The sequence below is a fragment of the Paralichthys olivaceus genome, chromosome 16 (assembly GCF_024713975.1).
Source record: "Paralichthys olivaceus isolate ysfri-2021 chromosome 16, ASM2471397v2, whole genome shotgun sequence".
Taxonomy (NCBI): Eukaryota; Metazoa; Chordata; class Actinopteri; order Pleuronectiformes; family Paralichthyidae; genus Paralichthys; species Paralichthys olivaceus.
Genome location: NC_091108.1, coordinates 13,592,529 through 13,608,509, shown reverse-complemented (window position 1 = coordinate 13,608,509; position 15,981 = coordinate 13,592,529). Strand labels below are relative to the sequence as shown.

General features: G+C 41.5%; 1 protein-coding gene across 1 annotated transcript in view; it reads right to left on the bottom strand.

Moving 5' to 3' along the window:
* Nucleotides 1-1,199: 1,199 nt before the first annotated feature.
* The window catches only part of epha4b (eph receptor A4b), an 83,773-nt gene continuing 68,991 nt past the window's right edge, over nucleotides 1,200-15,981 (bottom strand). Inside the window, exons 14-19 of the mRNA XM_020110216.2 lie at nucleotides 12,263-12,324; nucleotides 8,955-9,164; nucleotides 6,644-6,793; nucleotides 6,187-6,380; nucleotides 5,085-5,225; nucleotides 1,200-4,874 (exon numbers count right to left, since the gene is read on the bottom strand). Coding sequence (XP_019965775.1) covers nucleotides 4,775-4,874; nucleotides 5,085-5,225; nucleotides 6,187-6,380; nucleotides 6,644-6,793; nucleotides 8,955-9,164; nucleotides 12,263-12,324 — 857 coding nt within the window. The 3' untranslated portion in view covers nucleotides 1,200-4,774. The remainder of the gene's footprint in view (nucleotides 4,875-5,084; nucleotides 5,226-6,186; nucleotides 6,381-6,643; nucleotides 6,794-8,954; nucleotides 9,165-12,262; nucleotides 12,325-15,981) is intronic.

Genomic DNA, 15,981 nt, shown 5'->3' with positions numbered 1-15,981 from the left:
GACAGGCTCATCAGTCACCAATGGCCTTTTAAAGTGTTCTCCATAGGGACTCCTGACCTTTTCACATGATGCCAATAGCAGCTACATGATGAATCAATCGCCTAAGCCTTTGGCTCTCGGTCGCCTCCATGTTATCAAGAGGAAATATGCGAGATGACATTCTCCCTGTTGAGACACCTGGAGACAAAAGCCCAAAGTTATGGATTGGCCTTTAATAGTGAAGTGAAGCCCAGTGGTGGTAGCAGTGGGAAAGAAAGAAGCAATGGACCTTAAAAAAAGAGTGCTGCATGTGGAGAATATCTTCGGATGGATGGATGGATGGATGGACAGAGGTAGGGGAAATTAGAAAGAGGGAGATAATGGGGTATTCGAGGTCAGAGGACTAGCCACAACCTCTGTCTGCACAGGATTGATAGAAAAGGGGAGGAAGAAAACATGGGGGTGCACAAGGCCAGCAGAAAGATTAAGAGAACGGCAATGGAAAGAGATAGATACTGAGGAAATGGAGAACAGCCCAGAGTTGTGTGTGTGTGTGTGTATGTGTGTGTTTGTCTGTGAGAAAGAAAGAAACGGAGGGAGCGGTAGCGAGCGATAGGGGAATATGGAACCTAATATGATGGGCTAAATGAGGTGTAATGGCAGTAACATAGAGTGACAGCAACTGGGCCAGTGCATTAAGGGGTTAACCAAGGCCAGGAGTCATTGACCTTCCCTCTCCCCAGAGAGAATTATCTCTTGGTAAGGAACATACACACCACACACACACACACACACACACACACACACACACACACACACACACACACACACACAAACACACTAATGATGAAAATGTGGTTTCAGGCTGGCCATATTTTGCCATTCAAGAATGTCATGATAGGAATTTCACCAGAACAGCCAGCATCGAGGCAGAGCTGAGGACACATGAGACTACGCTTGAATTTTCCAATCAGTCACTGGTTTTCTGCAACACTGGTCAGATGCTCACCTAAACAAAAATCGCTAACTTCAGGCTTTGTTACAGGCGGCATTAAAAACAAAGAGCTTTCAATTTTAAAACATAATATTCTCTAAGTTCCAGCATAATTTTACTGTGGAATTGTGCAGGGAAATAAATTTACTTCTGATATGTGTGAGAGAGATCGAAAGAAAAAGGCGCAGAGAATGTGTGAGGAGAAAAGGACACTGCAGGCGTCAGGTGAGAAATTAGAAATATTAGCATATTTATTACAGCGACATGAAAGACATTAGAATGCCTACACCCTTTACAACAAGCAACGCAGAGGAGACTGGCATGGGAACAAGTAAGCACTGTACGGTGGCCAAAGAAAGAGAGAGTGGAGTAGAGAAAGAGACAGAGAGCTGAAAGTCCCAAATGAGAATCACTCTTGAACATTGACACTATAGACTTGGGGGGCAAATGGAGGACAGATGTCATATTTCAGATCAAGCTGAACAACCCACATATTTAGAGGGTGAACAAATTGCGATTTTGAAAGTGTGGGTCTGACTATTGTATTCTTAATATTTCTCAATTAAAAGTGTTGAACAAGCTTGAAAAAAACGATTAACCCATTTTTTTGGACGATACTTTATCTCTTTCTAACCTTGACTTTGAATGAGGAATTTTTTACATCAACACAATTATGCAAACAAAAGAAATCCAATCACATTCATCACTGATTATATTGTTACTCAAATAAATAAGGACAATATTGCCATTTTCTCTTTCCACTTGACTGGTGAACAGCTTTTCGATTTATTATATTTTTAGTACAAAATGACTTTCATCTGCGTAGAGAGTGAAGGTGCAGTTGGAGGGGGTCTCAATGGGGGGTTATGGGATGTTACAAAACCAGGGTGTTGATGTGAGGTCATCTTAAGAACACAGTTAAATACTACCTGGACATACACTTTACTCTTAATATCGCCTCCATAGGGCAACAGAAAAGAACAATAGCTCAGTAAATAAGGCATCTAAAAGGCCAGCGGGCAAAGGTTATCCGCTAGAGTGAAATCATAGAGTTAGCAAGAGCAGAATGAACAATTTCACACTGTCTGAATTGTATATTCACCTGTGGTTTATTTTGCAAAACAGCAAAAAGGTTTGGGATGAACATTTTGTTCTCTAAATTAGGTGTTTTTAGCTGTAAATGTATCTGTACGCTTTTTATATTCAAACACACTTTCCATACTAGTAGAGGTAAATGTTTTGGTTACTTTTCTTGTGACAGATTTACCAAAATTACAGTCAATAACAGCTGATTTTCAACTGAAATACTGTTGCTAGCACATTTATCAGCTTCAACACATAGCTACTTAAGCTCAGCTATGGTTTTATTCATATTTCTAATTGGCTAATCTCAAAATCTTAGAAAAAGACAATACTAAATATGCACTCAATGGTTTTATACAGGATATTTTACTAAAAGATCGAGGCTAAAGCTGCATGTCCTAGGAAAAATGTTAATATCCTCACCAACTGACAATCCACATAGAGGAAATGGAATTAGAAACTGCATTGGCCTTGTAGTACAGTGTAATTACTTCTTCTAATAATGGGTTTCTCTTTTACAACTTATTAGGGTTTAGATAAAGAGTGCTAGCCAAAGTGTTTGTGAAGCATATTGTATGCCTATTGAATAAAGAGAAGCACTCTGGCTAACCTTCTAGAATCCAGAACAGGCAAAAAAAATGACATTACCCTCTAAAGTTAAACAATTGATGTTTTGGGGGAGGGGGGTTCATGAATATTCAGTTTGTTCCAAAATCTGATGTGAGGATTTCTTTTATCTCAACCTCAAACTGCCCCATCCCTCCTCGTCCAACAAGGCATTTTCAAAAAAGGCTTACAATGTGCGTTTAATTATGGTTTGAGGTGGGATATGCCAATGTATCAAGAAAAGAGTTCATTCTACTCATTCTAACTCTATGGAATAAACTGCAGTCACTGTCACCTGTCAATCAAAGCTGAAGCTTTGCACCATGCTACATTCCTTTGTTCAGAGCAACAAATAACCTTCCTTCGTTTTCTCCCATACGACCTGCCGCTGAACAAGTACTTCAGAAATCTCTTTTTCACAATAAAAGTACATCATAGTTCATCATCGTTATCATTACAAACATTCTAACATTGGAAATCAACACTGTACATATTTTACACTATGATACAATCATATATACTGTACTTTTATGTCACTGTTGGTCCTATAGAGTACCACATATATTAAAACTGGGTTTGGGATTACACTCAAAGCAGGTTCAGTGCCATTAATGCAGTGACGACAAAACGGGTCCCAACATATCTAAACTTGTAATTAATGTGACAAGTATCTGTTTCCTTCTGCCAGGGAAAAAACATCAGATCAATGTGTTTCCTTTTTTGCTGTAAACATTGTGATTTGTAGATTTACTTAAGGGTGTTGGTTTGAAACAAGGGATGCTTTAAATAAGTTGACCTGACTGATAACAAGAACATATATTCCATCTTGCTAAAAAGGTTTCAGTGCTCCTTTTCATCTGTCAAACTACTTGGGACAAAACACTGTAATTACTGTGATTGGTGCAACCATCCAGCCATGGGAGCCGATGAAAGTAGAGAGAATAGGGAGAGTGCCCAGATGAACATCTCGATTTACTGTACATAACACGACACTTGAAAAACAAGTTAACCTTCTCAACAGTGTCAAATCTTTCATGACCTTTGCGTCACCTTTGCTTTCCACAAAACACCATGTATTTCACACACATGAAACATGGGAAGGCAAACTCTTATGCTGGATTATGCTAAGCAACATCATACTGTGCTCACTTGAACAGACAATGTTGTTTGGAATAGACAGTTATGGAAGAGTGAAAAAAAAAAAGTCTCTGCTATCTTCACCTTCAGCGGTTTCTGCTCTGACTTTGCACTGAGTTACATCATAAGTGCAAGCAGACAAGCAAAAGTGCCCTGGGTCTAGTTGCTATGGAAGTGAGTCTGAGAGCAGTCGCCAGGGAAGCCCTTTTTCTGGCCAAATACTTGAATACTTCCATCCTACATGAACTAGCAAAATCTACATCTCTCTCTATCTCTAAAGGTCCACTTCTTCCATCCCCCTCACACATTCATGCCATTCAGAATCTCTGTTTGTTCACTGGCGTTCTATGTACAGAGAGCAATGGAAGGGGCCATACATATATCAGGTAATAACTCAGATTAAGGTTGAGTGATATAAACCTCACCACCAATACAAACGTTAGGTCCATCTCTACAGTTGTGGGACACACAGCCCATATAAACATATATCTACACATATACATATCTTCTGACCCAGTTTAAACTCTTCAAGGTGAAAACTCAAAACAAACAAAATGACAGTAAAAAACAACTGTACACCTCACAGACAGTGATGATAATTATATTCTAATTTGTTTTTGTCATTTCTTTTGTTAAAAATCTTCTGTTTTTTTTACTTTTCTTGAGCTGTTATGATGTGAAATGATCTGGGATGCTCTACATGTTGTCGTGTCTCTCAGTTGCTCCGTAATGGTGGCTGTGTTGCTGGGACTCTTGAGTGCTAAAGCTGGTGGTGCCCATCGAGGATGGGAAGAATGGTGAAAACTGCGAAAATGTGATGGAGTCAAGCGTCCATGTTGTCTCCATCTCAGTGTGTCTCAAAATCAATGGAGGCCTAAGCACAGAGTATCCATTGCAACTCCATTTCAGGGGGTGAAACTTGTCACAGGAGCATCCATTTTGGCTCTGTCTCATTGTGTGTTTATGTGGAAGCTGTTATACTTGGACGTGCGTCCCCTGGGTCTGCAGACTCTGGACACTGGATAAAATCTTCTTCTGGTGGCCAGCCAGATTTACGCCCATCTTAGCCAATTCACTACAAGGAAGAAAAGAAAAAATAAGATTTATATATTCTTAGAGAAATGAATCTACATTTCCTTCAAATGTTAAGCAGCTGCTGAGATTTCTTTGTCTAAGACACTTCAATTGTAAATGACACTCAAGTGGAATATAACAACATCTTTTACTGGCAATCTTGACCTTTTCAGTGTTTGATTCAACAAGTATGAAACTCAAGCGCCTGTACCTGACACTGATGTAGAGGATTGAGTCCAAGCTGACGTATCCAGCACTGGAAAAGTTATCCTTATACTGGCCCATCTTGAGGGCCTCCAACCACTCATCCACTGTGGTCACGCTGAAATCTGGGGTGGACAGGTCCTCCCTGCTGGGATACAAAGTCACACTCACGTCTCAATCACGTTTCAGCCTGTTGAGTGGCTGAATAACAGTTTCCAACTTGTGCTGATGTCAGCCATTTGTCCTTGGAACTGTTCAAATCAGAGTTTTCGCAATAATAAAAAGAAAATTGTCAGGAAAAAACGAGGAGACAGTTAATGCTTGTTCATGGTGCTGGATGTGGATTTGGACAGAATAGTTTAAATTCTCCAACAGCAGCAGCATGACAGACTCAAAACCCACAATAAAAAAACAAAAAGTAAACCCTAAACTTTAAACCTTCCCATTAGTGGGTAAGTATGATTAATGACCTCCCCCCATCCCCCCTTTTGCTTGGTTCCTTTTGTTAGAAATTGTTATAAATGATCTCTGTGTTTATTCATTTTCATGCTGAAACTTGATTAGTTCTGTGCATACACAGAACTAATTACATCTGCATTTATAATAAATATGCTCTTACATACAGTGTTGTTTATGCTTTATTTAGAGCCATATATGTCTGCAAGTATTCTGTATGAGAATCTTCTTCCTTGTCACATTGTTAATTCTGTGTATAGTGGAAAGATTTTCTGTTTCAAGTGTCTTCAGTCTCCTCTAAAACAGACAGAAATATCTTGTGTTTGCTGGTCTGTTTCAGGACATCAGCTGAATGCCAGGAGTGTAAAATGTAAATATGAAAATAATGATACTCTGGATGTAAAACAGTCATACAGCTTGGAAGGCACAGTGTTGAAACTGAATGTGGACATGCCAAGCCACAAACCTATATTCATCTTTTCGCTGGCAAAATTTTTTTTTTAACCGAAAATATTGCAACAGCCAAAAAAGATTTACAGAGTAGATCTAAAGCAGTGATCTCCTCTTCAATGCATGTCTCATCCTACAGTTTAACTGGCCCATCTCAAGCCTATATGCATGTCAGCTTTAATTTATAGCTTTCTACCACTGACCATGCTGAGCTGTTGGCCAGCTCCCTGAGGCTGGCAGGGTTTCTGATGAGCTTGTCGAGGATTGTGACAATCTGTCCAAACTTTGGCCTGTCGCTCCGTCCCTTCTCCCAGCAGTCCAACATGAGCTGGTGCAGCACCACAGGACAGTCCATTGGAGCGGGAAGACGGTAGCCCTCATCTATTGCTTTGATAACCTATTGGGAGATAGAGGTGGATATTTAGGTCTGTAATCAATACATGAAGGAGAAATATAAATGTCCAGGAAAATGTATCATATTTTAATTGAATTTAGTTTTATAACGCCAGATTATAACATGTATGGTCTCAAGGCAGTTCATATAGTAAGATCGAGATCTTACAATTACATATAGAAAGTCAACAGCTGAGTTCTAAGGGTTGAGGGAAAATATGTTGCTAATGCTGTAGCTGAGACATGAGGCATGTGTTTGTGACTCACATCCTGGTTGGACATCTCCCAGTAGGGTCTCTCTCCATATGAGATCACCTCCCACATGACGATGCCGTAACTCCACACATCGCTGGCGGAGGTGAACTTCCTGTATGCTATAGCCTCCGGAGCAGTCCATCTGATGGGGATCTTCCCTCCCTGTAAATTGTTCACATCACAGCACATTGTTGGCATGCTGAATACGAACTTGATGTTGTATCCTGTTGGTAATAGTGTAAATATTGAAAGGTTGTTTTATATTGCTATTTTTTTTCACCAAGTGTTGAGGTAAATCAAAAGTTAGATCTGACAAAGCAAATTATAAGATTGTGCCCACCAAGACGCCTGGTGTCATAACCGAGGAGGTCAAATTATACACCACCTTGACAACAGCACTCCACTCTGATACCCACAACATAAGGTGACTTTTGCCTCTGTGTTTATTTTCACACTTAACTTTCTTTTGCCGTCAATTTCCTTTTTTTCTTCCACTCAGCTCCTGCCTTTGTTGTTGATGCACAGATCAAAAAGATTTCATAAAGCTCACTGTATAGACACAATGGACAGTGCAGTACTGCCTCTCTCTCTCTCTCTCTCCTTCTCTCTCCCTCCCTCTCTTGTCTACCCACAGGCTGTACCTCTATAGGGCCCGCTTCAGCTTTTTAACATGCGGCAGCTGCCTCTGCACCACCTAGCATTTCCCATCTCTGCTTGGTCAAAGTCAAATAAAAGACAAAGCTGTCAAGTCACTCAGCACTGTACTTTTGTTTCCGCCGCCCCCTGTTCACCCCTACACCATCTTCTCTTTTCTCTTAACTGCTCTCTCTGGATCCTTACCCTGCCTTCCCTTATTCTCTCTCTCTCAGCCTCCCTAGATCTCAGTCTTATTTGATATCCACTCCTTTCTCCTCGTCTCTTCCTCATCTCCACCTCGGCCTCTCCCTTTTCTCTCCCCCCTCCTCCTCCTTGCCTGCAGCTCTCCATCTAGGTCTCCTGACATCAGTCGAAGGCTGTGTGCGATTGCAATAGAGCAGTCAGCGGCTGATACACTCCTCCCAGGGCAATGCTAATGCCATATTAAAAATAACATCCCGACACTTCCTATGAATATGAATAATGCCATCTCCTTGTGGGCATTTTAGATGAGTTACTCCATAGTGGTTTAAGTCACTGACGTTTGAGTTTCTTCATTCTCTCGGATGTGAGAGGATGGTGATGCTATCAAAGACTTCGGTTTGACTATACTGCACATACACACAACTGTAAAAAACCACCATACCTTTGTCACTGATGAACCATTTTCTACTTATAAAAGTAATGAGAGAGTGCAGCAATCTTTGGTTCATATCCGTTGTAGTTAAAACTTGAGAAGTTGGATGAATGTCAGACTGCCTCTGGTAATGCACTTTGACATACTGTATCTTTAAATGACCTGAACTCAGTGATCCACTTAACTAACTTCACTTTTTCCTATGGACCGTGACATTCTCACTGTTATTGTAGGTATTTACAACATGCATAGTTTTTATTCCCTCATTTATTATACACTATCGGCACTAATCATCCATGTGTGTATATGGTATATTTGTTTATTGAAATGTATGGTCTTAACAGAGGCAGGGTTGTAGTACAACATGAATTGTCAACATTATCTTTAACTTCACATAAACCAGTTTGGCATGTAGAAATATCTGTTTGCAACCCAGAGATGTACCTTAATGTTATGAAAGTTACTGTATCAAACACTGTGGAGACGTCAGTGCTCCTAATAAAGTGCAATTTAATGTCAAAATTAGCATGGATGATGATCAGCTGTCATCTCAGGGGTTGGGCCTGCTCACTGCTAAGATGACAGGTTGGTATAACCTGGCCACCTGAAAAACTAACAAAACTAATCTAATAAAAGAATAACAGCTGTTGGACCAAAATTATAATAGTTGTGAGGTGGACTCAAAGTCTCCACTTATGGCAGTGGTTGAAAATTTTAAATAGACTAATGAAAAGTATGTCATGACTCAGTATTTCCCATTTGTTATCTGGACTGGTTTGGCCCGCCATATTCTAATTTGTCCCGCCATATTTTCATAGTGAATTAAAAAAAATGTGCTTATGATGAATTATTCATTGATATATTTCTTTTCTGCTACTGGCTGTTTTTGAGCCTCCATCGGAGTGGGTCTCTAAATTTAAAGAACTTAATTTATGCACATGGTTTTAATGCAGCAGCTTGTTTGGGTTCAGGCACAGTAATGTAGAGGACATATTTGTATCTGTAATCAGAGACAATGGGACAGAAGCCACCTGTGAAAGAGTGTCTCACCTTTGTAGTGTAGGCAGCCTCTGGGTCGTCCTCCAGAACCCGACTCAGGCCAAAGTCCGACACCTTACACACCAGGTTGCTGTTGACCAGGATGTTCCGAGCTGCCAGGTCTCTGTGAACGTAGCTCATGTCTGACAGGTACTTCATACCAGAGGCAATACCGCGCAGCATGCCGACCAGCTGGATCACCGTGAACTGGCCGTCATGTTTCTGCAGAGAGACAAGGAGAAAGATGAATTAATACAGAGTGCACAGTGTAAATGTTGACATGAAGCTGCAGTATTGGTGGCATGGTGATTAGTGCCAGGTCTTTCAGCAACCTCAGCTGGAGGTGAAAGTTTAAGCCAGGATTCAAGTGCCTGTGATGGCAGCAGTCCATGCCTCTTAAGTCTCCCTGAATCCCTTCCAGCCCCTGCTAACTCTGCTAACTCTGCACTTTGACCTCTCTCTGGAGGGTGGCAAGCAAAAGATGAATTTCTTCTTCCAAGGATCAATTGCAGATCACAAAAAAATCCTGCTTGCAGAGGATTGGATGTGACAGAGACAGAACTCTCCTCACTAACACTGACCATGTGCCCAAGCAGCGCTCACTGGATTTTAGATTTGAGCTGTCTTTGGCAAAGAGCAGGGCCTGTTGATCGATGGTGGTCCAACTCACCTTCTCCTGCCAATTATTTCTGCCCTGGGCCAACGGTCCCCATTGAAATGTTATCACTCACCTTTTCTTCTTTATGTCATCTCTCCTTCTCTCTGTCTCTGTTCTCTCCATCTCTATACTCAATCTCTGTCTCAGACAGAGAGAACTCTGTATTACTTTGATTCAGTCGCCATTTATCCATCTATCTCCCTTCATCTTTCTGCATCTGTGCGGCCCCTGCACTCCCCTTCCTCTATCGTTCTTTTGCTGTCTCTCCTTCGGCAGCTGTGGAGTAAGTTAATTAGCCAGTGGTTTTGTGAGATGCTGATTGATTGGACTGTCTAACAAACCTACAGACTTCCTCTATCAATCTGCCCACCAAACCGCCTTGCCAGGAAGGAGGAGGGAGGGTGGGCAGGGCAGGGCAGGGCAGGGGAAGAGACAAATGTGGGGCAGAGAGGTTCAATAGAGACAAATGATAAAATTTGTCTTATTTTTGGCAAATCTTGGCATATAAGCAAAGTTAGTCCCTCAAAACTTGGAAAGAAAAAGAAAGGCTAGATAAAGATAGTGGCAGAGAGACTAAGAGAGGAAGAGCTTCCCTAACGGAGGAGTGGTTTTGTTATTTCTTAGGGAGAGCTGCTTGATAAATGGATGGCATAATTAAAGACATAGATGCCAGAAGCACGGATGAGCTGTAAAACCCATAAAAGTGAGTCTATAATTGTATTGAGCCACTGCAGAAGCTCTCTATGACCCTCATTATAATACATACTATAATACATAACATGCATGTTTCTGTATATGATGGTTGTCCATGTGTGTGTGTGTGTGTGTGTGTGTGTGTGTTTCAAGACACGCTTTAGCCATTTTTCATTTGTCAGGTTTAATTTAATTTTGCTTCAGTGTTGCTGATGGGATTGGCGTCTATTTAGTGATGGGCCTATTATTGCAGGTTTAACGGCTTTGAAGCTCTGCAGTGAAATCTAACAAAACACTGTGAATATGAATCAGTGCGACTTTAAATGTGACGCACGTTAAGGGCTGCAACCATCTACTCATCCAGGTGTATGCAAATCTCAATTCACTGAGTGTTTGTCACTTGATGCTACGTGATGTGTTCGAACATCATAAATCACACTTTTGTCACATTCCACAGTGTATTGTGAACCGTCAATCTTGTGTGTATAACATTTTAAGAGATGCTTCAAAACTACTTTTTTGGATGAGGTCATTCTTTAAAACCATCAACTCATGATAATGACACATGTAGTGACAGGCTCTTCTCTGATGTTGTCTACAACAAAGCAGTACTTCAAAAACTTTCCAAATGTTTCAGCAATAACCTTGTGCAAGAACTACTTTTTTCTGACTTAATTTTGCAAAGCTCTGTTCCATAACCTGCTCTACAAAACATTTATTTCCACCAGTCTCTTTGTTTTCAGAGTCTGCATGGAAATATCTCAACAGGAATATCCCTGCTAACCACATTTCTCCCTCTGTTCATTCACAATAGTGTTAATATGTTTTGAATCTCATTGTGGAGGTGGTGTTTTTATTTCATTTGCTACCCTGACTCTTAACCAAATGACTGCAGAGGCATTACATTTCATTTGAATTGAACTGTTAATCTTCAGGTCCCCTGACGGCACATATATCGCACACAAACCAATACACTTTCTTTGTTTAATAGCCTGTTTGTCAGTGGTCTGCTGCTGTTTTGTGCTCTGGGTTACCTGGTATCAAACAGCATATGGTCAGAGTGTTGGAAGGGTATGCATCTGACTGAATGTTTCTCACCTCCACTCACTCCAAACTAACAAAAGAAAAGGTGTAGTGTCTGAGATTGTGAATGGAGAATAATGGTCATGAATCCAGAAACTTGGCCCATATTCCTAAATCAAGCTATAATTTCTACCAAAAGTATCTGGAACTCCAAGTCCCAGGAACCTCTGTTTCCACTGCAACAACAATTAACGGGGAGGAGATTCAAAGTAACAGGAACTGAGGGTATTCTAAACACGTGAAATGCTTGACTTAAATAAATATAATGGGCTATTGCAGAGACCATCTGAAATAAAATGCTGGAACATTCAACAAATCAGGCATCCACAGAGCTGCATGCAGGGACTTTATGGGGTGAACATTTTTTTACTCAGAGTCTAATTAATCTTTAATCTACTACTTTCGTTGTTTCATTTAATGAAGATGTGCTGCAGTTTTTTATAATGCAAACAGTCTGACCTGTTGTTCCCAGCTGCACACATTGTATCATGTATAATCACGCCTCAGCAATCACTCTTTATGCGATAAATACGTATGAAAATGTGATTTAACTACCTCAAAATCCCCCATCAGCTGTGAAAGTGTGATTTATTTTTAAGAATACTTGTTAAATGAAGTCCTTGAAAGACTGAACTTGAGGCCTCGGTGGACTTTATAGATAAAATTCTCCAGATCTGAGGGATGAAAGACACTTTTCATCAGGTGTTGTTATATATTTTCAAAAGAATGTGTCTGTGAGTACAGCAATTTGGGGGAATTAACTCAACTATTTTTAACGCTTTACAGCTGTGGCATAATTTTCCACAGGGCTTTAGTGAAGACTTGCGGCCCTGATCTTTGGGGCAGATCAGAGTGCTGGTTTCCTTCCATCTGAGCAGTGACTCACCTTGAGGAAAGTGTCCAGAGATCCGTTTTCCATGAACTCTGTTATGATCATCACTGGTTTACCTACGGAGACACAGAGCGGGGCGGCTGTTAGTTGGAGCACAATTACAAGGAAAAGAGACACAAAACTAAGAGAAGAGGACAAGAGAAGAAGTGGAGTCCACAGCTGTGACCAGCTTTCCTTTCAGTCTCTCTGGGGGATTACATTGCATGTCGTCATCAGTCACACTGACAGCTTCTAATCAGCCCTCTCCATAAATGCCAGGAGATAATTAGAATAGACCAATCCACTAGAATATGTGTGTGTGGATGAGTTGGTGTGTGCATGTGTATAAGGGGGCCTCCTGAGATCTCATGAATACTAATCAGCCTCAAGGGGAAGGGGGTTGTGGTCAGATCGCAGTGCACCTGCACCTGCATGAGTGTGTGTGCGCGTGTGCGATGAAGGGGTGTTTGACTGACGGGCCCCGTGCACTATGGTCCCCTTCATGGCATCTGGTGGGGCTTACAAATGATTAACAAAGTACCTGCAATCAAACACACACACACACACCCAAACCCCCAAAACAGCAGTTATCCCTGGTTTACAGGCTCCTTATAAGTAACACCCCCTACAGCTGAGCTTCACCAATAACAAACAAACAGGCTACATGTTATGTGTGTGTGTGGCTGTGGCTTGTAAACACACAGGCTATGTCAGCTGTGATGAATAGGTCACATTTCCCCAATCAGACCTCAGAGATGCTGGGAAAAAAACGTAGGGGAGAGATAAAGGCAGCGCACACAAGAGGAGGATAGAGACTGGAAATCTTACTTTAATTCAAAGTCTCCTTATTCAGCAGCTTTCTATAAAATAAGACACTTTCTTTCTTTCTTTCTCTCTGTTTCTTTCTTTGTAGTGCTCTGTGTATTTTATATGTATAATGTAAAACACCATGAACATAAATATAAATGTATAGTGATCAGAGAAGAGGAGGAAAGGTCAAAAGCTTGTCGTGGAAAGGCAGGAACAACACCACCAAGGCCTACAGTGAAATTGTAGGTAAAGACAGCAATACATCACCTTAAATGAATTCACTATCTCACTGCAGCGCGCGCACACACACACACACACACACATAAACGGAGTCGGCTGGTCTCTGGTGGCGGTGTCTTCAATGACAGTAACATTAGTCTCAGGGATAAAAGTGAAAGAGAATTGGATTTTCCTCTGCCAGGGGTGAGGACTGCCGGTCACATTTATCTCCACAAGGGGCCTGGGTTGTGTGTGTGTCAGTGTGTAGGCGTGTGTGTGTGATAGAGACAGAGAAGGTCTCAGGGCATTGCAAGTGGAGAGGGACGGCGCAATGATAACTGCCTGATTTCAGCTCTGATCAGTGGTGGACAACACATGTATGCTTTGTGTGTGTGTTTGTCACAGCAGATTTAACAGCTGTCAGGCCTGAGTGAAGGGAGGTCTGACTCTTTTTCTCTTTTCTGTTACTTCTCCATGAAATCTTACAAACCACATTATTGTGGTTTTACACTACAAAAACTGTTTTTTCACTTTAACTTACAATTTGTTCGTCCTGCTGGTTTTCCCAATCTCCTCTCGGTGTGTGTGTGTGCGTTTAATTGTGTTTCATGTATGTTGTTCTATGTGTATCTTTGCGTATCCATACAGAGCAGCCAGGCATTAATGTCGTATTGTACAAAGTAGACGGCCATGACATGAAAAAGAGGTATTAAAAAACTACCTTTTACCGTGTGTGAGTGTGTATGTATGCCTATGTATGTTATCAAGGACGGAGAATATTACCTTCAGTGTTGCATGCAGTCAAGAGAGAAACACATTTATCCTGTTGTCTTGGCTTAGAGGAGGAGCATGTGAGCGTGGCATGTAGTCACACACACACACACACACACACACACACGCACACACACACTATCACCAGCCACCATCTAGACACCTGCCATACAAGATTATCCCTGAAACTGTGAAAGATAACAGAAGTTACCAATATACCAGACCACATGCACTCACGCTGTATATTAGCTCATTCTGTCTCGATGTCAGGTGCCAGTGCAAACACACACACAAACACACACACACACACACACACACTCTCTCAACAAAACAATGAACCCCTTTTACTCCCTGTTATGACTTCTTCACACATTACCCACACTTCAGACACACACTCACTGGCAAGACGAAGCCTCTCCGGCTCATAGTGGAGCTCAAACATTCAGAAGAGCGCTCCTCAATTTCCTCGTGAAAGCACATAATTAACTAATCACATTCACATTCATTGCAATGTATTGCCTCTCATTGTCTTCAGAATAACACACAGCTGCTAAAACCACCACTGACTCTCTCTGTGTGTGTTTGTGTGTGTGTGCAGATTGGGTATTGATGTTCTGCCAGGTGGAGTGTGTTATGGAATGGATCAGAGAGGAGTTTGCTCCCTTTTACAGCTCTTCATTAAGTGAAGGTAGAAAGTGATGCCTCTGCTTTATCCAGGATAAAGCTCAGATCATTTCGGCCTCCTGTGTGTGTGTGCCTGTACTTATATCTTTGTGAGGACCATTTCAAGCATAGACCCTGAAGACATTTTTGGACAGTGAGGACATTTTGACCCAACTTTTTCAATGGACTGTTTGATGGTTAAAACTTGGGTTTAGGGTTTAGAATTAGATTAGGGTTAGGCATTTAATTTAGATGGTTAAGGTTAGGGTAAAGGGCTATGGACTGTATTATCTCAATGAGTGTCCTCACTAAGATAGAAGTACAAACAGTTGTGTGTGTAAATTATTGTATATGTGCATGAAAGTTAATAGTTTCATTATGAGAGGTTGTTTGGTTGTGTGTTGGTATGGATGTAACAAAAGTGGTAGACTGCATATACATCTGGACAATTACATCTAGTTTCTATCACTGCATGTGTGTGTGTGTGTGTGAGCAAGTGAGCGAGCGAGCGCACTGGTGGGCCACATTACCACATTATAGAATGAGGCAACCCAAGGTACAAACGAGAAAATGAAATAACTGCTGTATTGATTAATGTTAAAGGTCTGAACTAAATGATACAATGCTTTTAACACAGGACAGATCTCTGTTCTGGGAAGTGCCATGTGAGGATGCGGGGGTGTGTAGAAACAGGGAGACAGAAACTCAATAACCTTATCCCCAGCACCCACCGCACCCTCCACCCCCCTCGCTTCTTCTTCTCCACTCATTTCCTCACGTTTGTCTCTTCGCCATTTCTACCCTCATCCATCTGCCCCTCTTTTCCTCAAATCTTCGCACACATCTTTCCCCCCTCTCGCCCTCATTTGTTCTCAAGCCTCATCTTCTCTCATTTCCTCACTCTTGTATCCTATCTCATCCATCCATCTCCCCCCTTGTCCCCCTACATCCCGTTCCTATCGTCACCTTTTACTCCACTTTCCCCTCCTCTTGCTCATTTGTCTCAAGATCTGCATACATATTCAAAATCTGAATTGTTGGGCAAATGTGTAACTCCACGTGTGTGTGCATGTGTGTGTGTGTGTGCGTGCGCAGCATTTATGTGTGCAAAGTGGGCAGATGAGATAGAGCTTGGTAATTGAGGGTTTTCCAAATGAGCCGATTGTTGCAGTGATTGTAAAACACATAAAGGACGGATGGATAAAATGAGGGACGGGGAGATGAAGGGAAGATAAGGGGATGGAGGAGTGGAGGAAGGGGGAGGGTGGGAG